The sequence below is a fragment of the Pristis pectinata genome, chromosome 2 (assembly GCF_009764475.1).
Source record: "Pristis pectinata isolate sPriPec2 chromosome 2, sPriPec2.1.pri, whole genome shotgun sequence".
In the NCBI taxonomy this organism is placed as follows: Eukaryota; Metazoa; Chordata; class Chondrichthyes; order Rhinopristiformes; family Pristidae; genus Pristis; species Pristis pectinata.
Window position 1 is genome coordinate 62,001,674 of NC_067406.1, and position 25,414 is coordinate 62,027,087.

The 25,414-nt window shown below is 40.4% G+C and overlaps 1 protein-coding gene across 1 annotated transcript in view; it reads right to left on the reverse strand.

Annotated features, from left to right (window-relative positions):
- pdgfra (platelet-derived growth factor receptor, alpha polypeptide) overlaps window positions 1–24,855 on the reverse strand; it is a 44,337-nt gene extending 19,482 nt beyond the window's left edge. Inside the window, 7 exon segments of the mRNA XM_052045700.1 lie at window positions 494–683; window positions 1,989–2,154; window positions 5,054–5,184; window positions 5,837–6,103; window positions 8,467–8,781; window positions 10,278–10,353; window positions 24,570–24,855. Coding sequence (XP_051901660.1) covers window positions 494–683; window positions 1,989–2,154; window positions 5,054–5,184; window positions 5,837–6,103; window positions 8,467–8,781; window positions 10,278–10,338 — 1,130 coding nt within the window. The 5' untranslated portion in view covers window positions 10,339–10,353; window positions 24,570–24,855.
- Between the last annotated feature and the right edge of the window lie 559 nt (window positions 24,856–25,414).

A 25,414-nucleotide genomic window follows, 5' to 3' on the forward strand; every position in this document is an offset into this window, starting at 1 on the left:
AGTGGTCACAATCTCAAAGCATGGGGTAGGTCATTTGGGACAGAGATCAGGAGAAATGTCTTCAAGAAGAAGGGAATGAATCTTTGACATTCTCGACACCAGAGCCCTGTGGAGGCTCAGACATTAAGTTTAGTCAAAACAGAAATCGATAGATTACTGGATATTAAAAGAATTATGTGACATGGGACAGGGCAGGAAGATGGTGCTGAGATAGAAGATCAGCCATGATCTTGTTGAATAGCAAAGTGGACTCAAAGAAAATGTCCATCTCTTAATTTCCTGTGTTGTGAGTTGCAGAATTTCCAGTCTGTATTTTGTTTTCTTCCATGCTAATACAGATGGCATAGCAGCAAATGAATAGAAATAGCAGTTTATTGACAATTAATTGCAATATTATGGATCTTATTAGTATACTTGATTATGATTTCTTCTAGCAAGCGTGTCAAATTCTATTGATTATATATTAAAATGGTTTTGTGCTGTCTATCTTTACCTGATTTCCTGGGTTTTTACTGTGTTGATCATCACTTCATTGTTATCCTCATGCAGAGTAACATTGTTCTTCAGCCATCGAACAGTGGGTGCTGGGTAGGCCTCAATGTTGACCACAAACTGCTTGACTTCATGTAGGTCTGCAAACTCTTCTGTTCCAAAACTGGGATCCAAATGTATAAATCCCTTCTCTAAGAAAGAGAAGAAAAGCAAGGAAAGTAAGTTGTATCAGCCCTTAATTGTAATTCTTGGTGCAATGGTTTAAAGTTCTGGACAGAGAATCATGTGTACTAACTAATATTTTTAACAGTATAATCTGAATTATTGTCAGACATTCCATTGGAAATAAATGTAATTTTGCCTTCTTTATAAACAGTATTTTAATACAGGAAAAACAGCAGCCATTAGGCACAAAACAAAGTCTCAAAGCAGATCATGATAGAATAATTTGCTTTAATGATGTTGGTTGAGGGATCATTATTGGCCAGCACACTGCAGAGGATGACAAAGTAAAATAGAATCAAGGGATACTCATCCAAAGGGACAAACTAAGCCTTGGTTTAGCATCTCGTCCAAAAGGCAAGGTGGTACTCCACAATTTTGCACTGAAGTATCAATCTAGATTTTGTGCTCAAGTCTCCACGCCTTTGCCAGTCTCCCCATGGCGCAGCAAAGTCTACTGACATTCATGGAAAAATGTTACATATTCTGGAACATGTTCTTCAAAAACAGGGATAAAAATCCCAGTTTCATGAGCCAAAAAATATAGCCTTTCCCAGAAAATTGTGTAGTTAGAGAATATATCATTGGAGTTGCCACTTTCACCATGGAGCAGACTTGAGCTAGCTGATCTTTTCCTGTTTCTCATTTTCACATAAGATTACACTCATTCTTTCCCGAATTTAATAATCATTTTAGGCACAGTAGTCTTTTCTGCTCCTGCTTAGAGTGCTTTATTTATAAAGTGGACCATTCAAGCAATCTAACAATAATGGCATGGAATATTAACCAATTCTAATTTTGGTTCTTTCCAATTTCCCAAAACAGTTCTTTCTCTCTTCCTCCAATGGCTACCGCATGAAGTCTTAACTTTACTTTCCCGCAAAAGAATACATTTTTACATATGTGCTATATTTTAATTCACTATATGGCAATCTCAATGAACATACAGAGAAGAAATGGCTGGGATTCACTGATATCACCCACATAACTTCAGTGATCACTATCCCAAATTAGCATAGGTCTCAGTTCCAAGTCTGACTGGTGCAGATGATTTGAGCTCAGGAGTGAGCAGCATCTGAATTCAGATTTAAATTCAGCACAACTTAAATCTGAATCCAACATCTTTTGGAACATTGAGTGAAAAATATGGTGATCCTACATTAATGTTTCTTCTGTAGATGGAATCATTGTAGATGGAATCTACGTATGTCTATGTACATGAACTAGGATAAAAATTGAAAGTAAAATAGACAAATATTTTAATTCATACATACCACAAACTTGGATGTGAACGTGCTTTTTTCTGTAGGTTTCTTGAGTTGCATGTGACACGGAACATTCATAGATTCCAGCATCTTCCAGTGTGGCTTCCTCAATTTCAAGGGTCTTCATTATCTTTATGAATGGTTGTTTTACTTCCTTGAGATCTTCCTTTCCCTTCTAAAGTAAATCAAGCAATCTACATGAATATTTATGATCTCTCCTATAGTTTGCCCTAGAGAATTAATAAGTAATCTTGCAACAATACTCAAAAATTCTTACGCTGCACTCATGCAGCAACATTAATATCACTGTGAAAAGGCTTATAGCTTGGAGTTGATGTACAAACAGAAATCTTTCCAAGTGATCCCTTTATGGATTACTCAGCTGAGGTTTCCCTTCCAAACTGCAGGCCCAAGACAACAAGGTCTTTTGGTCTGAGTGCAAGTTGCAGGTAGATCTTGCGTTTCATATAATAGAGGTGGTAGGAAAGTTTAACTTTTTTCTAAATAAAATAATTTGGTGGATGCAGGCAATACTTATGTCCCTGTAGTTATTATCCATCCCTTGGTGACTATGGATAGTTTGCTGTCCTTTCCTTGAATCAACGCAGTCCTTGTGGTGAAAGTACTCCCACATTTGTGCTAAGAAGGAATTCCAGAACATTAACCCAAAGACACTGAGAGACCTGGGAAATGTGTTGCTGTGAAAGTAGAGTGACTTGGACAGAATGATGTCCAGTGATATTCCTGCTCTTGTTCTGCTTCCTGTTAAAGTCGGAAGAGGGGGGACACATCAAATTACTTCTCCCCAAGCCGTAGCTCAACTGTGATTGGTAAATTGTTTTCTTTTCAATAACATTATTTTCTTTTTGGTCAGATATCAAAAATAAGAGGGCACAGGTTTAAGATGAGAAGTAGGAGTTTTAAAAGGGATTTGTGGGGTAAGTTTTTTTTACATTGAGAGTGGTTGATATCTGGAATGTGCTGCCAGAGGAGGTGGTGGAGTCAAATACAATCACTAAGTTTAAAAGATATTTAGACAGGTACTTGAATAGGCCAGGCATGGATGGATACAGACCTAACGCAGGGAAATGGGATCAGTATAGATGGGCAAAATGGTTGGCTTGGACATGGTGGGCCGAAGAGCCTGTTTTTGTGTTGTACAACTCTATAATTCAAACAAGTTTTGTTTGCATTTCAACAATCAGTTACAAGAAGTGTATGAACACCTGAAAGTCAAAAATTAGGATCACTTCAAAGTAAAATCACTGGGAACACCAGCTAATAAAATTCATCTTGAGAGAGCCATCTCTCTAAATGCAGAGTAAACACAGGAGGGATATATTCTCAGTCCACATTGCAAAGTACTAATGTATCCTGAGGAATGATTGAGCAAGTCTATACTACTGTCCTTGCCGTTGAAAAATGCATACAATTTGTCTTCTATATTCAGGGACCCTCCCGATATATTCGTTTACATTCTGATACAATGGTAAATTGTGCAGCATACAATCTGACAGGTTATATTTGATTTCAGACTTTCTTCATGTGGAACCTTGATTATAGTGTTGGTAAAATTATCAGGGACCACTGTCATCAACTGACAGCAACTCTGGCTTCAACATGGTATAAAGTTAAAAATGTTTCTGAAAATGCTTCAATCTGATTAGCTGCTCAGTATGCTTGACTTGTTCACTATTCCTAGACATTACGCATTCACAAAAGATGGCATGACATTGAAAATCTCATGGGAAAGGGGAAGTCCATGACCTGGAGCATGATTACTGTTTGTGACCCACTTTGTTCAAAAGAAGGTCATGTGAGGACTGTGTAAAACATGGATTCAGCCACAGCTAGAATACTTTCTGCTCACCACACTATGGGAAGGATATCACAGGGTGCAGAGGAGATATTGAAAGATATTGCAAGGCCCAGAAATATTTAGTTATGAGGAGAGATTGGCTAGGTTGAGAGTGTTTTCTTTGTAACAAATATTGAGGAGAGATTTAATTGAGGTGTGTAAAATCAGAAGAATATCTAATATCTAATCTAATCTAATCTAAGAAGCCTGGGCAGAGTAAACAAGAAAGATCCATCTCCTTTAGGTTAATAACTTGAGCTCATAAATTTAAGTCAATTAGATGAAGGATTAAAAGGAGTCGAAGATTTCTTATTTTCCTTCCATAGAGCAATGCGATCTGAAACTCTCATAAAGGTGGAGGCATAAACCGTCATCACATTAAAATGAATGAACACCTGAGGAGCAGAAACCCACGATACTGTGGATCGAGAGCCAGGAAGGGGAATTAATTTGAACAGATCCTCTCTTGGCCTGCAAAGGCATGATGGGCCAAATGGCCTCCTTTCTGCACTATAAATTTCTGAGATTCCCCTCCCCTCCATGGACACTGTCTACACTTCTCGTTGCCTTGTTAAAGCAGCCAGTATAATCAAAGACCCCACCCACCCCAGACATTCTGTCTTCTCCCCTCTCATCAGGTAGAAGATACAAAAGCCTGAAATCACATACCACCAGGCTCAAGGACAGCTTCTATCCCACTGTTAAACAGTCCCCTTGTACAATACGATGGACTCTTGACCGCCCAATCTAACTCGTCTTGGCCTTGCACTTGATTGTCTGCCTGCACTGCACTTTCTTTGTAACTGTAACATTATATTCTGCATTCTGTTATTGCTTTTCCCTTGTACTACCTCAATGCACTGATGTGATGAAATCTGTATGGATGGCATTCAAGACAAAGTTTTTCACTGTACCTCAAGTATGTGAGACAATAATAAACCAATTTACCGATTTACCAATAAGGTTCACAGGCATTCGACACAATTGCATTATATGTATGCAGAAAATAATGCACAAGGGGATTGTATTGCACTATAGACTCGAATGCAATGTGTTCTGATTATCCTTATCCTTAGCTTTGCCAAAATATTAGTTATATGAGCAAAAATATTACACCTCCATTATATTTAATAGATAAAGAATGTTTTCCCAAAAAAAAAATTTCGATGTTCCGTCACAGGGTGAGGAAAGATAAAAAGTGATCAGCTTTACATACATTTTTTCCTGGGTAATTCCAGTTGATAGTCACCACTTCATTATCTACTACTACACAAGTCACATGGATGCTCTCTCCCACTTTAACTACTTTTTTAGTAGCTTCTATTTCAACTTTCAGATCCTTTGCCACTAAAATATAAATGCAAGAAGATAATGTTAGAGCCCATCTCAGTGGGAACAGGCTTAAAGACATTTTATGTTTATAAATAGATTATGGTTGTTATCTGTGATAAAGTTGAACAAAATCATAGAATCCATGAATTCACTATAAATGGAAAAAGACCTTAAGTATCATCAGAAAGAGTAAAAAAAGCTTTTCAATATTACACTGAAATGAAATCTAAAATATTAAACATTATTTCATACCCTAGTGCATCTCCAATTAGGTTACATTATACAACAGGAAATAATGCAAGTCAGACATTTCATGATCTGTGCTGGTTTATCATTATCCAATTATACTGGTAAAATTATATATATATACCATTTACTATTGTGTCCAAATCACCATAAATAGTCTTCTAATTTAACTTGCCTTAATCTTTCAAAGGTCATAAAATATAAACAAAAATTAACATATTAATTACTATCTTTAATTACCTTGAAATTTAGTCACTCAAGAAACATTTTATCCTCTTATTAAGTGTTTATGTAATTGTTCATAGATATTATTATACGTTATAATTATACCTTGGTTTGAAACTTAAAACTCAAAAAACAGGATTTTTTAAATAACAACTAGCATTGATCAAACGAACCACAACATCAAGAATTACTTTACCTTTAAACGTATTAACAATGTACTTCTCTGATCTGTGCTCCACACCATCGATTGTTGTGACGCAGACGTATGTCCCCTCCTTGAAGATGCCTCTGAATCCTTCTTTATTATCATAGGTAGCAGAGATCATGTTCTTAGTATCAAGATTACTCAAGGTGACGTGCAACTTTGGATTAGACACTCGACATGGAATCACAGCCACTTCACCTTCTGCTACTATTACTATATTTTCAAAATTCATTTGTGGGACAAAAGGATGATCAGGATCTGTAAAAAGGTCAAAGTATTTAACAATAACTCCACCTCAACGACATCTGAAAACTGCCAATTCTCAAAATATGTGATAAATATACTTGGGACATATTTTTCAGGATATCAAAAAAATCTGCAATAACCACATCTAACGGTTTATGTGGAACGATTTACACTGGAGTCTTCTCTCATTTCACATTGATTATTTCTATTCTCTGCAGTTGATTTACATGCTATAGCCACCTTCCATTAGATTTTGGATGTTTAATTTTTCAACTAAAGCTTTTATGTTATGCCTTATTTCCATTTAACGACTTTTACTGAAGTCAAATTTCATTCAATTCCAACATGAACTTTTGATTATAAAACGCACACCAGCATTGCACTAGAACAAGAATACACCCCAGTGGCTTTAGTTAGAGCTATAATTTCAGAAAGCTAACTGCTTACTGCATAGCAACTACAAAATCATAAACACCAACTTATTTTTCTTGGTTTGAATGACTTCAGCTGCTCTCAGCCAGTTTGCTGAAGGGAGGTTCAACTCACAGCAAAGGAAAAAGTGATTTCACCCAACTTGTCACTCATATTTTAACTCCTATAACCCAAGCATTAGAGCATCATGGAAAGCTTCCAATTCAAATTGTGCTTGCCTTCCAGGTGAAGGGGTCACAGCCATTACACAAACTACCCGTGAAGAATGCAACAACCCAATTAGAAGAAGTTTGTACATTTCCAAATGAAAACTTGGAGTAAATGAGAACACCTTAATCCCTTCAAATCTACTGTTGGATTTCTGAGCTGTAGCTTGCAATTTTATGTTGTGACACTGTGATCCTACAAATACTGAACTGGAATGTGAAAACTTTTAAAGGCATGAACATTAAACCTACCCTGGAGGTAAACTGTCACAATCTTCAGCCCTCATATTTAAACAACGCTTCATTTTTATTCTGCAGTAGTCACTGGACATTAACATGCAATCAGTGGGGTGAGATGGGCCTGTTGTAGCCAGTGGTTGTATTAGTATCATACGGCAGCTGTGAGACGTCAATATTAGGGTGGAACTCCATAAAGAATTGGCATGGAAGACATGGTTAGGAAAGCAAAGTGGTTGGGAGGATTGATGGCATGGTAGGGAATAGATATTGTGCAATTAAAAGCACAGAGAACCTAGCCATTGTTACCACTGATGAAAAGATGCAGCTAGTTATTGTTGCCGTTGATAGCACGGTGGGATTAGTCATTGTTTCCACAGCTGGCATCAAAGGACTAGCTTTTGCGGCCGTTTGAGGCTGGGGGGCAATGGAAAAGACAGACCTGCTAAAAATATAGATAATAAAAGTGAAGGAAGATTAAATAATTTAAATGCTTTCTTGTGTGTTATTAATGTGCAATATCATGTATATATGACATTACAAGTGCAACCAACCCAGTTAATAGAGGGAATTTACGTTCATGTCTGCTTTACTCTGAGATTAGATGTGGTAGAAGGAGAACCCCACTATGGTAACATCACCAATTGTGATGACCCATCACAGCACCCCACCACAACACCCTCAAACCCCAATGGACATATTTTAGAATTTCAGTCTGTATTGCAAAATTTGGAAAAATTCAATCATAATATTTGTGTTAGATCATCAGCTTTCCTATTGATATCTGTGCTATTCTTCTTTGATACCAATGGCACATGCTTATGGTAACGTTCTCCTTTCCTAACCCTGGTCCCATAAAATTGGATAGCCTACCAGTAATCAAGAGCCAGATTTGCACATGTGAGATAACAGCATCTGTCAAACTATATCCCAGAAAAGTCAAGACTTTCAGGAGACGAAAGAATTAGAAACATACTGAGAAGAATAAAACAATTATTATCACCAGAACAAACAGCTACCGCAAGTTTCGGAGACAAACATAGAAGGAGACTGAGCCTAAAACTGCAAAGGGCAGTCAGACGCCCAGTATAAACAACATAAAGGGTAGACAGCAGTGGCTCCCCAGACAGCTCAGGTGGCAAATGCAAGAACTCAGCCATGCTGCCCTTGGAACTGTCAAGTTCAACCTTCAATCTATGCAGGAGATGGCTGATCTCAGCCAGACTACTCCGAATAGTGGCAATGCCCAGGCTGATGAGGGAAAGCCGAATGCCAACCAAAGTTCCTGACTGTGTTGAAATATGTCCCACTGGAAAATACATGGTTATGAAGTTATGAGGTAATGATAGACTGCAATACACAGTATTGGCCCACATCTTAAGACTGACTATTAGGCTGAGGTATCAAAGAGTGATACACTTGTAAGCAAAAAACAATAGTGCAGATATGACATGAGAAAACTGAAGCCATTAGCAGTTAACCACTCTCATATGCACGCACCTGGAACGAAAACGTAGATATCCCGACCTTCAATCTCATCATTGTCATCGAAATGAAGTGCTGGGTAGTAGCAGATATACATCCCAGTGTGGATTCCTGTTGCTTTGTGGATCTCAAGCGTTTGTACAAAGCTCCCGCTATTGTTGTATTCATTTTTTTTACTGACATTCTGTGTATCCTCTTTAAAAGGCAACTCCCAAACCACTTCATTCTCCCCCGAGCATTTCAGGCTGAATGTTGAATGGACAGTAACATTTATTTCAACTTTGTTGGGGTAAACATCTGGTAACTTTTGGCACTGAGCCAGCTGGGGCCCTATATGCAGGCAAAAGAGTAATGATCATTATTCACAAAACAGAATGTATCCTCTCCTTGCTCAATTAACCTCTGTAATGGTTGACTACTTCAAATGTCACTACGAGCAGAATGAAATGCAGAGTCAATACTGGAACCTTCAAGCAAGATATGATTACTGATAGTGCTAACAAATACATCTTTCATCACATCCTTTGTATCAAGTCTTCCCAGAAATGTAACTATAAAAGTGATTATCTGTGTATTATATAACCTTTCTACCATCTTTGTAAAATGTTAACAATGTTTTATACCTCTTCATTTTATTACATTTCCTTCTTCTTTTACTAGCTATCGCCACCTGAATGGATGGACAATTGCCCTGGTTCCAATTCACTGTCACTCAATTCGTGTAATGTGTGTATCATCCTGTGAGACGGTTCAAGGCACTCTTTCACAAGTTCACCACCAGCATGAACATGTGCCTCACATCTACTTGGTGCCTACCTTGGTGCTTTGAGTGAAACTGGAAGATCACTAAGGCACCAGATGAATAATTTTTCACACCATCATCAAGACATTATGGCACCATATCACAAAGAATAATATAATTTAAATTTGAATTTAAGAATAATTAATTTCAGCAACATAAAGTAAATAATAAAAAAGAAATACTAAAACAAAACAGGCTCTGAAAACACATGGACTATTTTCCAAATGGGTGTACTCAGTGCAAAATGTAATATTATCCCTGTTCTTCTATCTAAATGGATAAAGAATTATGGGAAACTTACTCACTATTTCCTAATATGCACTCTGGGCCAATGTATCCCCATGCACAATTTATGTTTATATATTCTGATAAGGGACACATGCCAAGTAGAGGCTAACATCTACAACTGTTCTCTGGATGAAGATCCTTCCAATACTCTCAGTACTCCATACAATCCCTCTTTGGATCCTTGCAGTTCCTGTGCATTTCTATCTACACCCAGGGTCGTTTTTCTCAGTTGGTTGACAAAGTTAGATACAGTCATCTGCTGATTCGACCATTAAACAGTAAAATGTACCTATGTAGTATATCCAGCAGAGAAACCTAGGCTACCTGGTGTGGCAAGCAGTGGGGTTACTTCTTGGGAAAAGGAAAGCAGCAAGGGCAGGGTTACTTTGACATTGTATTCCCCTCCCTCACTCTCTACCCACCCCCAGTTGTTCCCAGATGAGAAAGCTTCCCTGAGGAGATCAATAGCAGGACATTGTGGGTGGTGACTCATGGTGATGGCTGAAATCTGACCCCTCCTTAGTGCCTACCCATGTCTCTGACAACAAGGACAAAAGCTATGAAAACCTGCAGCAGGTGGTTCACAAGCTCACCATCCTTGGGAGATTTTCATTCTGAATCTAAGCAACAAATAACAAATTCCTTTCGTATTAAGATTTTTATTACTAGATTAATATTTTCACTTGTATTATAAAGACGCATTTCTGGAAGTTTTGCTTGGAGCACATTGATTTACCTTTGAAGGCTCCCAGGAAGAAGCAATCTACGATCAGCAATATCTTCCAGAACATGCCCATGCTTGTGGAAAATTACTGAAAAAAGAAAGTCTGTACATTATTCCAGGAACACTGGCAGGTTTGCAGTAGTTTATTGTTGTGTAAGATATGTTTCTTCCCTTCAACATTCCTCTACTAAGAACTTGTGTTTGGCAGCATATATTCCCTATACCATGTCACAACCATCTGAGTTACTGCCATTTACTTGACATTGTTATATAGTGGTGGAAAGGAATCATGCATACAGGGGTTTCATCATTTTTTCTCTCATACAATCAACTCTCTTTTCCCTCTCGTTTTCCTTTTCTGAATGTAATTTCACTCTCATTTCACCAAATCTCCATTGCTTTCTCTGTTTCTTTCTCTACCCTTAAATTTCATTGGTTTATGGGAACTGAAAAGTCAAGCAGACATCTCTGCATCACTATCAGCTCACATATCCGGCAGACACAAGAGACTGCAGATGCTGGGATCTGGTGCAAAATCGAGCTGCTGGAGGAACTCAGTGGGTCAGGCAGCATCTGTAAAGGGAAATGCACAGTCGACACTTTGGGTTGTGATCCTTCACCTGGACACTTCTGGCAATTAGCAGTACAAAAATAATGCAATCAGAAGAGATGTTAACTGCTAAATGCATCATTCCAGCAATTTCTGGGACAATCATTCCCAAAGTAGTGACTGTAATGATCAGACTCTAAAATGATACGAGATTCTTCAACTTTCTAAACTTAAAGTGCATCTTGAGGGGGGAGGGGAATGAGAGAATTACTTACCTGCCAGGCCATTTGAAAACAGTTTGCAATGATACCTTTACGTTTTAAAATCACTGCCCTGCCTTTCCATCCTCGTGCATTGATTTGGACTTTTGCCTCACCCAATGATCTGATCGGGCTGGTACGCAGCAGCCTGGTTTGATGCTTTTAGCACTGCAGCCAAGAAAATCACAGGGAGATCTGCCCATTCCAAAGTAATCCTTCCCTTGGGAGCTATGCTGTTGGGATTTTGAACACGGCAGCTGGCAAAGAATGTAAACCTTCTGCGGCCATGGTTTGAAAATTAAATAAACTCAGATTTGTCCATTGATCAGTTTTACAAGGTGCCTCGTTCTTTTTCTCACACCCACACCCTCCGCCCACTGTGCCAAGAACACCCACATTCCTACTGGACGCCAGTGCGGTATTCCAGACCTGGATTGTTATTCTTCAGCATTCCATGCCGATCATTCACCTGGTCTGATGACATTTTGCTATACACATTTTCTTGTACTTTCTCCCTCCAGCTCCCTATTTATCAATGTGAACATTTCCAAAGCAGATTTCGATCACCCACAACTCTGCTAACTGAAAATGCTGAAATGAAAATTGATTGCAGAGTGCAGCACGTAAAAGCAGATAACAGCAATGTTGGTTTTGTAGTATGTCCTTCTCTCTAAGTCTTTTTACTTCTTCCTGCGACCACAAGACTCCCAACCATTTGCAGACTGTGATGTCAATGCTGGCTGGGATTAGTTGGTTGAAGCCTGCTTCAGGGGTCTAGCAAGGGCACAGTCAGTTTTTACCATGATGTTTCCCTACTTAGCTGAGATTTAATAAGTGCAACATTGCACTGCATCTGATGCTTAGCTTAATCAAATGGCTGACACCCTCTAAAGGAAAGTGAAGCTATGTGGAGGGAGTACAACAAAACCATTAGAAAAGTCCAAAGCCAATGTAAATGGTCGACAAGTGGACCATTTGTGCTGCGCTCTGTCATTAATTTTCACTTCAGCTTTTCCAGTTAGTGAAGTTGAGCTGATCTTACTCTGCTAATATTTTGATGGGGTTCAAGAGCAGGGAGGCCAAAGGCTGCATTATCACAAATCTTTGAAAGTAGCAGGAAAAGCTAATAGCTCTTTAAAGAAGTGAATGAGTTATGTCATTTTTCAAAATTAGGGGCACCAAAAGTAAACTCATGGGAGACATAATGAACTTTACAAACCTCTGTCTGACGTCAGATGGTGTATTGTGTGCAATTCTGGACAACATACTTTAGGAATGATATCAGGGCCTTGCCAAAGTAAAATAGTTCACCAGGATAATAACAGGGGTGAATGACTTTGGTGATGTGATGAGACTGGAGAATCTGGAATTCTCCTCCATGGAGCAAAACAGGTTAGAGTGAAGTGTTATGGGGGTACGGAAAGAGAAAGTAGCAAGGAATTGTTTCTGTTCAGTTAGTCAGTAGCCTGTCAAAGATTTAAAACAATTGGCAAAGAACTAGAGCAGAAATGAAGAGAAACTTTCACACAGAAAGTGATTAAGATCCATAATTCAACATCTCATTGGAAGCAGATTCCATTACAAATTCTTAAAGGCAATTGGCCATGTAGAGAAAAAATTTGGACGCTAAATTAAACTGGATGGTTTATTCAAAATGCAGGTACAGGCATGGTGGTCTACCTAGTAATATATTATGAATCAACAATCACATATCACCTTCAGCAGTATGGGCAGACGCTAAGGGTTCTCTGCAACCCCAGACAGAGTGTAAATGGGATAGATGGCAGAGGTGGACTCAAAAATCAAATGCAACTAATACTGGCATCCCACGGCTTCAGACAGCAGGGTGGATGTGGTTATCTATCACTAGCCTTCCAAGGGGCAATGTTTATTAACTCCAAAGAAAAAAAAGTAATGAAACATTTTTAAGCATCATTCCCCGATTTGTTATCCCACCTGAGCATAAAGTTTCAAATATTTATAAAATCATAACATTGCTCCTAAACTGATCACACTCATCACATGCACAGTTTTTTTTCTGAGTGAAGCTTTCGAACTCTAAGCAAACCTGGATATGATTCACTTTGAATTCAGTCCATGGAGTGACAAGAGAACTACAATTCCTGCTGATGGGGCACACTACCAGTAGCACAGTGATGAAGTCTCCAGCCTTGATGTGAAAGACATTTTATCTGGATCCAAGAAATACCAAGTTTAGAAACAATGATAAAAAAAACTGTGTGGCCTTATCAATTCTGGGGATACATGGGAGCCGTATGAAATATTACAACATTGAAGCACCAGACAAAGCTGAACAAAACAAATTAGCCCCCATTCATCTTCCCCACCAGCTGCTACTGGTTAGCATGTACCATCAGGGTTCATTGCACTAAACTGGCACATGAGTGCCTGAACATTCTCCATACAGAATATCGCCGGGCAGCTTTGCTCCTGCATTATAGGTACACGTCATATGGTTTCAAGCCCAGGTGATGTCAGACTGCAGTCTCTGAAGACTTCCTCATCACCTCTACTTACTTTCCACCAATGCTCCTCATCTTGGACCTGTCCTGTTCGGGCAGGAACTCTCCACATGAAGAGCTCCTGCGCCAATGTTTAGTAATATAAATGTTATGTGAGAGGGCAGGGGGAGAGGAAAATCTCTGATCTTCAATGGCTTAAGAATCAGGTTATGCCAATCTAGAAATTGTTAAAGATCCAACAGAGATAAAAGAAAACTGCAGATGCTGGAAATCTGAAATAAAAACAGAAAATGTGGAAATGCTCAGTAAATCACAGGGCATCTGTGGAGAGAGAAACAGCGTTAATGATTCAGGTCCATATTTCATCAGAACTGATCTGAATCATTAATTCTGTTTCTCTTTCCACAGATGCTGCCTGACCTGCTGAGTATTTCTAATATCTTCCGTGTTTCCTTCAGCCTCTGCATAAGACTTAGCTAAGCAGTTTTGATATTAATGAACTCAGTTAAAGCAAAGCTAAGTACTATCACCAAGGACACTGCCACTTCACTGCAGCTCAGGCACTCACTCCAGACTTATACTGGTTTAGTGCTAGAGCTAAGTAAAAATGGCTAAACTGGATGAATCTATGCACAAACACCACACTTGAGGGCCTAAAGTCTAAATTAAATGCGGGAAGTGCAGATATTCTGAGGGACCTGAAGACGGCAAAAGTACTTGGGATGATGAAAGAGCTTTCTTCCTCAAAGGTTTCACACAATTGGCAAAAAGCCCAGGGTAAACATCAGGAAAGCCACTTTTTGGCCTAGCCTTTCTGGCATCAAGCCTCAGTAAACCCAACAAATTACTCTTTGAATAAATTTACTCTTGTTCATCCCCCTCCCTATCGCCACCTTTCTATGCAACCAAAATAGAAGCAACACCTGCTCTCCCCTTAACCTCCTGCCTTCCCACTGTCCAGACAATCCTTCCAAGTGAGGGAGCCATTCATATACATTTCTTCCAATTTAGTGCACTGCAGGCAGTGCTCACAACGTGGTCTCCTTGACATCATGGACGCCCAACACAGACTGAATGTCAACTTTTCAGAACAGAGACACAGGCAACTGCAGATGCTTGAATCTGGAGCAAAAAAGTCAGTGAGTCAGGAGCATCTGTGGAGGCAGAGGTAGTTAACATTTCAGGTCAAGACCCTGCATCAAGACTGAACACTTCCATTCAGTCTGCAAGCATCACCCTGCGCCTCCAGTTACTTGTCACTTTAATTCTCCAACCCATCCTTACTCTGACCTCTCTATCTTTGGCCTCCAGCACCATTCAATTGAAGCTCCACATAAGCTTGAGGAACAGTAAGCCACCTACCAGCTTGACAAATGGCAGCCTTCTAGATTCAACACTGAATTCAACAATTTCATATAAATCCCCAATCCAGCCTGCTATTTCACATTTTCTCCATTCGGAATTTTTCCTCACCCCTTCTCTGGCAAATAGAGATTTCATTTGTCTCCCCAGATACAACATTCATTAGTTATGTGCCTTTAGCATCTTCTTTCAGCCAAGGCCACAACTACCGTTACACCCGATCCCTCCTGGTCTCCACTGGTCACAGACCTTTCCTTTTGTTCTCTCCACCACTCCTCCCTACCCCCACAACTTAAATCTCTCACTTTCCCCCACTCAGATGGAGGGACATTAACTTTGTTTCTCTCTTCACAGATGCTGGCTGGCCTGTTGAAGAGTTCCAGATTTTCTTTTTTTTTAACTACCGATCCGCAGCATCTGCTGTATTTTGCTTATGCTCTTGGACAGCTACTGACTACTGATGCATTAGGTTTTCCTTCACAAGGAACCAGCAGACTTCACACCCCATGAAACATGATGTATAACCATTATTTATGTGCATGAACAGATGTGGAGGTAACATGTGCGTAAAGGGCCAAGGGATGGGATGGCTGGGGTGAGGGCAGCTGGTGGTGATGGGAAGATGAATACATACACAGCGATGGCAGGGCAAACATCATTCATAATGGGTAGAAAACATATCTTTACCCATGTAGAGCTGAATAAAAATATTTGCATTTTAGAATTATCAGTCACAAAAATTTAAATATGTGCATTTAAAAGATAAAAGAGAGAATTGCATTTTCATTGCACCTTTCATAGGCCATGTGACTGAGCTCTTTACAGTTCAGAAAGCATTTTTAAAGTATAATTGTTGTAATACGGGAAACCAAGCTTCTGACTCACGCACACTGAGCTTCCACAATACCAATGTAATAATAGTCTGATATTTCTCTTCTGTTATGTTGACTGAGAAATAAACATTGTCCAACACACTAGAGGCAACTACCCTGTTCTTCAAGTAGAGCCCATGAGATCTCTTATATCCACCTCAGACCTTGATTTAACAAATCATCCAAAAGATGATACCCCACCCCTCGGCACTGCACTGGAATGTCACCCAGTGTCCACTTATTTTTTGCGGTTAAGTCTCTAGAAGTTAACAAAATAATCACCTTTTACATAAAATAAGCTCAGTGCATAAGCATTCTCAGTTCTTAGAGTCCCTGGGTTCACTTGTTTGATGAATATTTAATTAATTAAACAATTATTTGTTGGCAGAAGGGGAAAATATGTGTATCAATTGAGGTTATGTTTGATAAGAAGAGAGAGGATAGAAAACAAGAACAATCTTCAAATCAAGATGAGGATCAGAGAAAGCATTTCCCTCTATTGACATGAATAAATGTTGGATATTCAGCTGAAGCATCAAGCTTTCACAATAATACTTCCTAAATACTTACTATTATCCCCTTGATTTACACATAAACAGTATTTACTCACTTATTCATTTTCCGGATGTGAGCATCACCGGCAAGCCCAGCATTTATTGCCCATCCCTAATTGCCCTTGAGAGAGAAGGCGGTGAGTTGCCTTCCCGAAATGCTGCAGTCCTTCTGGTGAAGGTATACTCACAGTGCTGTTGGGAGGAAATTCCAGGATTTAGATCTAGTTGCAAAGAAGGACTGGCAACATATTTCCAAGTGCAACTTGCAGGGGAATCTGATGATGGTAGGGTTCCCCTGCACCTGCTACCTTGTCCTTCTTAGAGATGAAGGTTACATTCTGGGAGATGCTGTCAGAGTAGCCCAGGTGAGTAATATCCATTGTGTAGATAAGGTGCACTGCAGCTACTGTGCCATAGTAGTGGTGGGAAGGAATGTTTATGGAGATGAATGATGTTCCAATCAAGGTGGGCTTTCATGATGTGCCCTGTCACGATCTTTGAATGTCATTGGGGTTGCACTCAATGAATGTCATTGGAGTGAGCAGGCACGGTAGCGGGCAGGCATGGTAGTGTAGCAGTTAGCGTAACGCTATTACAGCGCCAGCGACCCGGGTTCAATTCTGGCCGCTGTCTGTAAGGAGTTTATATGTTCTCCCCGTGACTGCATGGGTTTCCTCCGGGTGCTCTGGTTTCCTCCCACATTCCAAAAACGTACAGGTTAGGAAGTTGTGGGCATGTTATGTTGGCGACGGGAGCGTGGCGACACTTGCGGGCTGCCCCCAGTACATTCTACGCAAAGATGCATTTCACTGTGTGTTTCGATGTACGTGTGATGAATAAAGATCTTATCTTATCATCCATTCAAGTAAGAGTATTTCATCGTCCTTTTGACTTGTGCCTTGTAGATGCTGGAAAGGCTTTGGGGTGTCAGGAGATAGGACACTCCAAGTTACCCAGCTTCTCACCCACACTTCAAGCCACAGTATTTATACAGCTGGCCCAACTGAGCTTCTAGTCAATGGTGGCCCTGGGATGTTAATGCTGGACAACTTGGTGATGATATTGAATGGCAAGGGTTAGTGATTCGGCACCATCTTGGGGATGGCCATTGCCTGGCACTTTTGTGGCATGAACTCTACTTGCCACTTATTAGCCCATATCTGAAAGTCACCTGGGTCTGCTGCATGCAGGCATGGGAAGCTTCACTTTCAAATGGAGTTACGAATGGGACTGAATATTGTGCAACTGTCAGCAAACGTTCTTGCTCTAACCTTGATGGAAGGAAGTCATTGAAGAAGCAGCTGAAGTCAGTTGGGCCCAAGGCACTGACCTAAGGAGCTCCTGCAGTGATGTCCTGTGACTTAGATGATTCACCTCCAATAACCACAACCATCTTGGAAAAGATAAAATATGATTCTTAAAGCTATTTCACCATTTTATTGTTATTTTTAATTGTTTTGATTGACTTAGAGGCTAGATGAGAAAGTTCCAGTCAGGAAATACTTTGATTAGGAAATTGTTTCCTGTTTTCCTACAGTAGCTCACAATGACAGCTTGGCAAGAGGGCTCAGAGCAAAGGAAAGAAGGTCAAAGTATAAGCCTTGCATTTCTGAAGCTCACACCACTGCTGTTCACTGTGGCTCACTGCAGAGGGGGACTTTCCCCAAGCTTGTCCCAGTGATCTTTCAGAAGGGAAAGGCTTCATGTCACTGCCTAAAGGGATGTGCCCCTGCCATTCACTTACTCCCTGCGCCCCACACAACCTGCTAGCCTTCTCCCCAGATCACAAAGGCCATGGTTGCAAATCCATTGGTGCAAACACGTGAGTCAATAAACTCTACTAAATTGGTGAAACAACAAGCTACCTGTAAACGTCAGGTCTTTGCAGGGAGTTTAATGCTGCCATTAGTTTATAAGCATTTGTTTCTGATGGACAACTAAACACTGTAGGACCCTTGTAAATGGTGAATTAATCAGCCTTGATTGCAGAAAGTCATTGTATTATGGAGTACCCTGTTTTACAAAACTTGGATTCAATTGCAGGCCACAGTTGTTCCAGGGACATTGTTTCATCAAGTGTTTCAACACAAGCAGTTCTAAATCAGTTCCTCCTGACTCCCTCCACTAATCCTGTGAAGTCAATAATTGAACTTCTGCCACATAATGCAGCAATTTATAACAAACGCATAGTTCTTGGGGAAATGCGCATGGGAGTATGAGTAACTGAAAGCCAGCTACAAGCTAAGGGTTTATGGAACATACAACACTCAAGAGATTTCACTGAGCTTATTCCCTGTGACGTTCCAGTGTGTGGTCACTTTCACTGATGGGCTTCTCAATCCTATGAGACAGTCATTATTGAAGAATTGATGTAGGTTTCCATTGCACATGCAGCTCACAAGAAGCCTCCTCTCAGCATGATACTGGATTGACAGCCATGCTTGCCGTGACAGGAATCTGGCCCCAAACATTCCATATCAAACTCCAGGACAGAGAACAATGACCGCTCTTAAATTCTTCCCAGAAAATGATGTAAGATGGAAGGAGATTTGACGAATAATGGTAGAAAATAAATAAAATATTTGATACATACTAGAATGTGTGAACTTCATGTGTTTCAGGTAATACACTACAAAGCAACTACAACTGAATTTACATTGCATCTTTAATGCCGTAAAGTGTACCTAGATGCATTAAAAGAGCACTCAAACACGCTGACATCCATCGATATTCTCAATGTTGACTAAAATCTTGGTCAGAAATAGATTTTAAGGAGCTTATTTCTGTGATTTTGTTGGGCATTTCTTAAAACATATCTTTTGGATATAGGGCCATAGATGAATTGAGAAAACTGCACCCTTTTGTACTAAGGGAGTAAAGGAGCATGAATTGTGTTCTAATACTTGCCAGTGGTGAAATCTTCTTCCAATTTCTTCTGGCCTGAATTTCTAGTAAAATAGGAATGTTTTAATCCATTTCCCACTTCATTAAAAACACTGACAAATTATCCCCCTCTGAGGTGTTAAAGGGATTGTAAATTACAGCTCATTCTCTTTCCTGATTACCGGCTGGAACTGCTCATCCTCCCCTTCCCCCTCCAAAAAAATACAATTCTGCACACTTCAGTATGGATTCAAATTGGCAAACATTCAGAGTCATAAACTCATCTGTAGTCATTTAGCAGATGATCTGTGAATGGAAAGAAAGTCTCTGTTCATTCAAAACCTACTTCAACTGGCAACACACTGACCCTCAGGGAAGCTCTTACGGGGAAGACAAAACACAACCAGTGCCCCGAAGGCATAAGTGTGCATCTTCTACAACACAACATCCTCTCTCACTCTGATCTTAAAAGCACTGTGATCTATCTAAACTGTTGTCACATAGATTAGAGTCTGAGGTAGGTAATCTCGTCTGTACAAAATTATAATCGGGGTTATGATGGGAATTGGTTTCATCTTAAAGCACATTTCAATTCATTATGAAAACAAAAGTCCTTGTATTGCGCAGTAACAGTTCAATAGTTCAAAGCAAAGCCTGGCATGAGAATACCTGTGATGAGCCAAAAACTAACTGGGCATGTGTCAAAGAAATTGTAGACAATTGCTAATCAAATCTCATTTCCTTTAACTTCACCAGTCAGAACATAATGTCAAATGAGGGTCTAAGACCAAGGGTTAATATTGATTTACTAACCCAAGAAGCAGCTGGATCTAAATTTGTTCGAAGAATTCTAAACTTGGAACTAGCTCACACTTACTTGCAGATAGGTTCATTTAAAGTTATCATTGATTTTTTTAATCATTATTATTTAAATAAAATTCTTCCATGTTGCTTCGCTAGGAAGCAAGTCTATTTGAGAGAGAATTCTGGCTGGGAAAGCCGGTGAAGGGTTAACACTGTCTTGGTTCGTACTGCGAGCGATTGTCCACGAGGCGGAGCTGTGTCTCCACCGAAAAGCAGACTGCTGCAGGGAAGTGCCTGGATTTTAACATGGACACCCACCCCCACTTTCTCATTCACACTGATAGCGGACGCACAGAACTCCGCTACACAGACACAACATCCGCATCCAGCTTTATATTTTACAGCACATATTTACTTTTAATGCAGTAATTTCGTACTTTTTCCAACGTTAGTTATATTGTGTGTACTATTGGACGTGGAAACAACTCAAATCTAAATCTAAGCAACTGTGGTCAGGAAAACAGCTATAAAGTATAATTTCTATATTCGCATTATGTTTACATTAAGACGTTAAAGATTAACTAAGTAAATTAATGCTTTAGTTTAATTAAATGGGAATAATCTAATAGTTTGTTTAACAGTTTCACGTATTGTTGAATTTGGTTTTAACTTTTTCAAACGAAATAAACAGACAAAACTATATCCTTCATTCTCATCCTCTTTTAGCAAGTGATTTACGGCGGGAAATAATTAGAGCAGAACCGAATCCTTCCCTGGAAGTTAGAATGTGTGGAAAACGGGCTGGTCCCGGTGATTTGCCTGCCGGTGAGACGGAAACACCGCCCAACAAGCAGAAACTGTAAACATCTATTTCTGAGAAAGCAAGTAATGTTAATTACGCAGAGCCAGGGCTCTGGGCTAAATTTAAATCAGATGCTGGTGTCTAATTTTTCCCAGGATTTGAATCCTACAATTTACTTTTGATTCAATAAGTATTTGGCCTTTTTTAAACTGCAGGCTTACGGAGAAAATATAATGGCTATTTTAATTTAAAGATACACTGTGTTCGTTAAATGAAGGTTATGTTAGACTATAAGTAAATCTAAAAGCGGTAACCATGTAATAAACATTTTTGTTTATGAACACTGTTCCCTTTCGGAGAACGTGGCGCAATAGAGATATCTGGATTGTTTTGTCAAATTCTGAAGCAACTGTTTAATTTTCCAGTATCCTTTCAACAAAATCCGGCGAAGCACATCCGATTGTTAAAATTTCTATTCAATCTAATTAAAGTTCATATTATTCGCGTTCCCCATATTCTGCGTAAACAGATGTACATGGGTACATGTAAAGACGGCTTGCCTATTAATGTACAGGCGATGTCACCCCAATAATCCAGCACTGTGCCTTCTACTGCCACAACAGTGCAGCGAGTGTTTGATTTGATTTATTTCTACGGCTAGTCTGTTGAGAACCTCCAATGCATTTGGGATACCGAAAGGGAATAACCAGAGGGTGTGTAAACAATGTGGTGAGAGTAAACATCACTCTCCTTCTGCAAGCTGGAGTAACATCGTGCTATGGCCCTACAAAAAAATAAAATGACTGCGACCAACTGGGTCAACTAAATTACCCCTGGAACTGCCACTTCCTGAAAACTGTTTTTTGCCATTTATTCCCAGTTAGTGGGGGACACGAGAACTGTTGGAACAATATTAAACCCGGGGTGCAATTCTACTCTTACTGTGTAGGGGGAGCTATAGATCCCCATGTCGCCCTCAGATTAACGTACTTGTACACTTCGGTCCTAACTACCGATGTTGTGTTCTATAAATAATTCGATCTAAATCAGTGAAAACAAAATTGAACCTGCCTTATTTTCGTTTCCTCACCATGCATGTAATTTTCCGTCCTATTACTTTTCTAATAGTTACGTGAAAAATCGATAAATCAGCCATATAAATCATTTATCAATGTCCCTACATTTCAAACTCAGTGCTTTTTGTAAAAGCAAAACAATTTTGTAATCACGTTAACCCTACCAATGCTACATATTAGGTGCAACAGCCTAGCACCTATGTGAACCTTACAAGGTCGAAGCCATCAGTTGTAGCTTTGGTCATTTCAGTTTTGTACGGGTTGGGGTTTCTACTTCGAAAACCAATAACTCATCATTTTTATTTGTCTCTTGACTACCAAAGATTTCTCAAATGAAAATTCGTTTATCTGGACAATGGGCTTCGCCCTATGTGTGCACAAGTATATACCAGAACGTGTTTGAAGAGTTCTTGGATTCTGTGACTGTAAAGCATTACCCTGCCTACTGTAGTAAAAGTCAGACACATAAGTCTTAGTTATCAGACTCAGCGAACCGCTTTTAATGTTCACCCTCTGGAGTCCATCAAAAAGGGGAGCTGAATCCGGGCTGACAGGGCCAGAACCACACCACCGCCAGCATTCAAGACCCTTGCTGCAAAAATCCTACTCGCCCCCTCGGAGGCTGGGAGATGCGATTGGGCAATGGACGCCTCTCTTATGTTACAAAAGGAGGAAGGGTGGTTTTAATGAAAACTCTGTCGTGTTCATTTGAACTGGCAATTTGCAAACGTCGAGGAAAAGCTTTCCCCGTTTGTACTAAACATCTCCGCGTCTCAGAAAAGCGGCCAGCGTCACTGCCTGATTTGAATCGGCACCTAGAAACCTTTCCCAATGCAGCTACAAGTTAATAAAAGATTGAATTCCCTGCCCGGAATACAACTACATTGACCACACGATCGCCACAACAAAAAGAAACGGGTTATAATAGTTTAAAACAGTCGCCTCAAGTTTGTCAAATAAAGGGATTAATCTGGGGCGAATAGAAGGGATATCCCTGGGATAGAAATTGCTTTATCAAAAGCTTGTCTTACAGGCGCTCCATTGTATTAGACTTTACATGGCTAAATGCAGCAGCAAGGCGCCACTCCTTAAAGTGCCAGCTACCGACTGAGATAGGATGCCCACTCTCTATGCAGTTTCTTTAATCGCCTTGGCTCACGTTAACCGTTTCGGTGCCACCCAGGACAGCTGCTTCAGTGTTCCCGCTGGGCTTTGGCATTTAGGTGAAGAGCTGTGATCGCTTCGGGCCAAATGGTTGCGCGACCGCCCGCCTGCTGTTTTTCAATCTGCTGTGTGAAAATCCGGCGAAATGCTGGGGTTGGGCGGTGGGGACTGTGAGAGGATGATAGGAGAGGGGGAGACTGTGGCCGAGATAAGGGGAGAACGCCGTAGCTGGGCGTGCGGTGTTGGGGAACTGCGAGTCCCATTCCTTTCAGGGAAAAAAAAACAGAACTAAAAGAGCAGGGGAACTTATAATAGAGTACAGATGTATTACAGAGGAGTGTGTGTACGAGAGAGAGGGGAGGGGGAAGGGGATGAGGAGAAAGAGAGACGGCGAGAGGAGATGGAGAGAAGGGAGCGAGATGAGAAGGAAAGGAGTGAGAGAAAAAAAGGAAAAGTGTGACAATTTTTTTTTAAATGAGAGGGAGAAAGAAGGAAAGAGAGAGGGCAAAGGGTGCAAGCGGTTGGGAAAGATAGGAGTGAAGAGCAGAACGAGAACTGCTTTAGTGATGGGACGCGGAATACAGGAAAGAGCTTAATGCTTAAAAGAAACAGCCAAAGATGCAGGGAAAGGGATCTGAGCGCAAACAGAGCGAAGTGATGAGGGGAGGGGGGGAAAGGAGCAGAAAGCTCGAAGACAAAGAGTCGCACAACTAAAATAAACAACCGTTCTGTTCCCTACCTCTGCCACTTATTTCCTTTGCTCCCAGCGAAAGTTCCGCACAAGTCTCTTCGCACAGCCCGCTTCACAGACAATCCAACTGTCCTGGCACCGTTCTCCTTTCCTTCCTGTTTATGTGATTCATCCGCATGGCAGGGCTCCTGAACAATCCAAAAATCTCTCCCTCCTCCACCCTCGATCCCAGGACAGCAGAGTATTCCCAGAAAAAAAAGCCTGTATCTTGTTCAAAATTCCTCAAATCCCTGACGCAGGCACCCGATGGCTTCCACATCCACCGCCAATGTGTTTGTCATTATAGAATTTGCGCACTGGAGCCATCATCGTTAGTGCTGTCCAAGTGAAATGTAGCGAGGGGCTGACGTGACACAACACCATCCAAGGGAACCGTTTACTTGCCTCACTCAACAGCAACACAGCAAAAAATATATATACTGCAATCGCAGACAAGCATTTAACTTCAAACCTCAGCCTCTCGTCCAAGTCAAAGAAATGCACACTCCCGCACTTTTTTCAAGCCAAAGATAACAATCTTCAGAGAATAGTCGTCGAAATTAATACGGGGGGGGACGGACTCTCAGAATAAATTCAAAACAATCCTACAACTGGGTCTGCGTGTGGGAGAACGAAACAGAGAAACTGCAACCTGGGTTCCTCTGTCACACCTCTGTAGCGCGGTTTCTTTAAGAAATCGGCTATCAATGATGATAAAACAAACCAGCATTGCCTTAATAAATTTTACATCACGTTCCCCTTACCTTGCATAAAGTGGTAAATCCACAAACTCCTCTTAAAACGGGGGGCAACATAGAGCTTTAACGTTGGAGTCGGACTCTGGTTGTTAATGGGCGCACAGAACAGCGTCTTGTAATTGATTCAATGTTGCAGTCCATCCTTCCAAAAAAACTAATCATTTGCTTTAAGTAAATAACTGTCAGGAAATGAAGCCCCTGTGGTCGCTTCAGAATAAGAGTCTCGGCTCACAGTTAGCGCTGGAAGTCTTGCTGGCTTCAGATTGAGGAGGTTGGGCCTCTTCAACTCTTATCCAACAGGGCACAGTCACATCCAGGCCTGTCTTGTTCAGAAAGTTGCCATATGTGCTTTTTGAAGAAAGTTTTATATGGAGGAAAATGTTTTTTTTTTCCTTTTTTTTTGCTCCCCGATCTTTGTGAATAGATTTTCACCTCAGGCGACCCCTAAATTTATCAGGGCAATGTCTCTGCGCAAGAATATTCCTAAAGAAAGAAGTTTAACTAAAATGAAAGGATTTGGAGTTAAGGAGAACTGACCGCCTTTAAGGTGGGGGGGGGGTGTGGTAGAGCAGCCTAAACGCTTTTTTTTCCTCAGCGTTTACGACCACCATAAATCTACAGGGAAAAATAAGTTTTTGAAAAGCAGAACACATTTCTTAACACTATGTAATTGTGTTGCTGTGTGATAAATTGGCCCTTTTGAGGAATGGTTGAAGCAACTCCCATCAGCGAAAGAAGGAGGCGCCCTTGCTCTGTCCTACTGAGTTGCTGCTCGCTTGGAGGTGACGCTGACCATTGCCCGGGCTCTTTGCGCAGAAATCTCTAATGAGTGTATAATAAGGTTGTTCTGA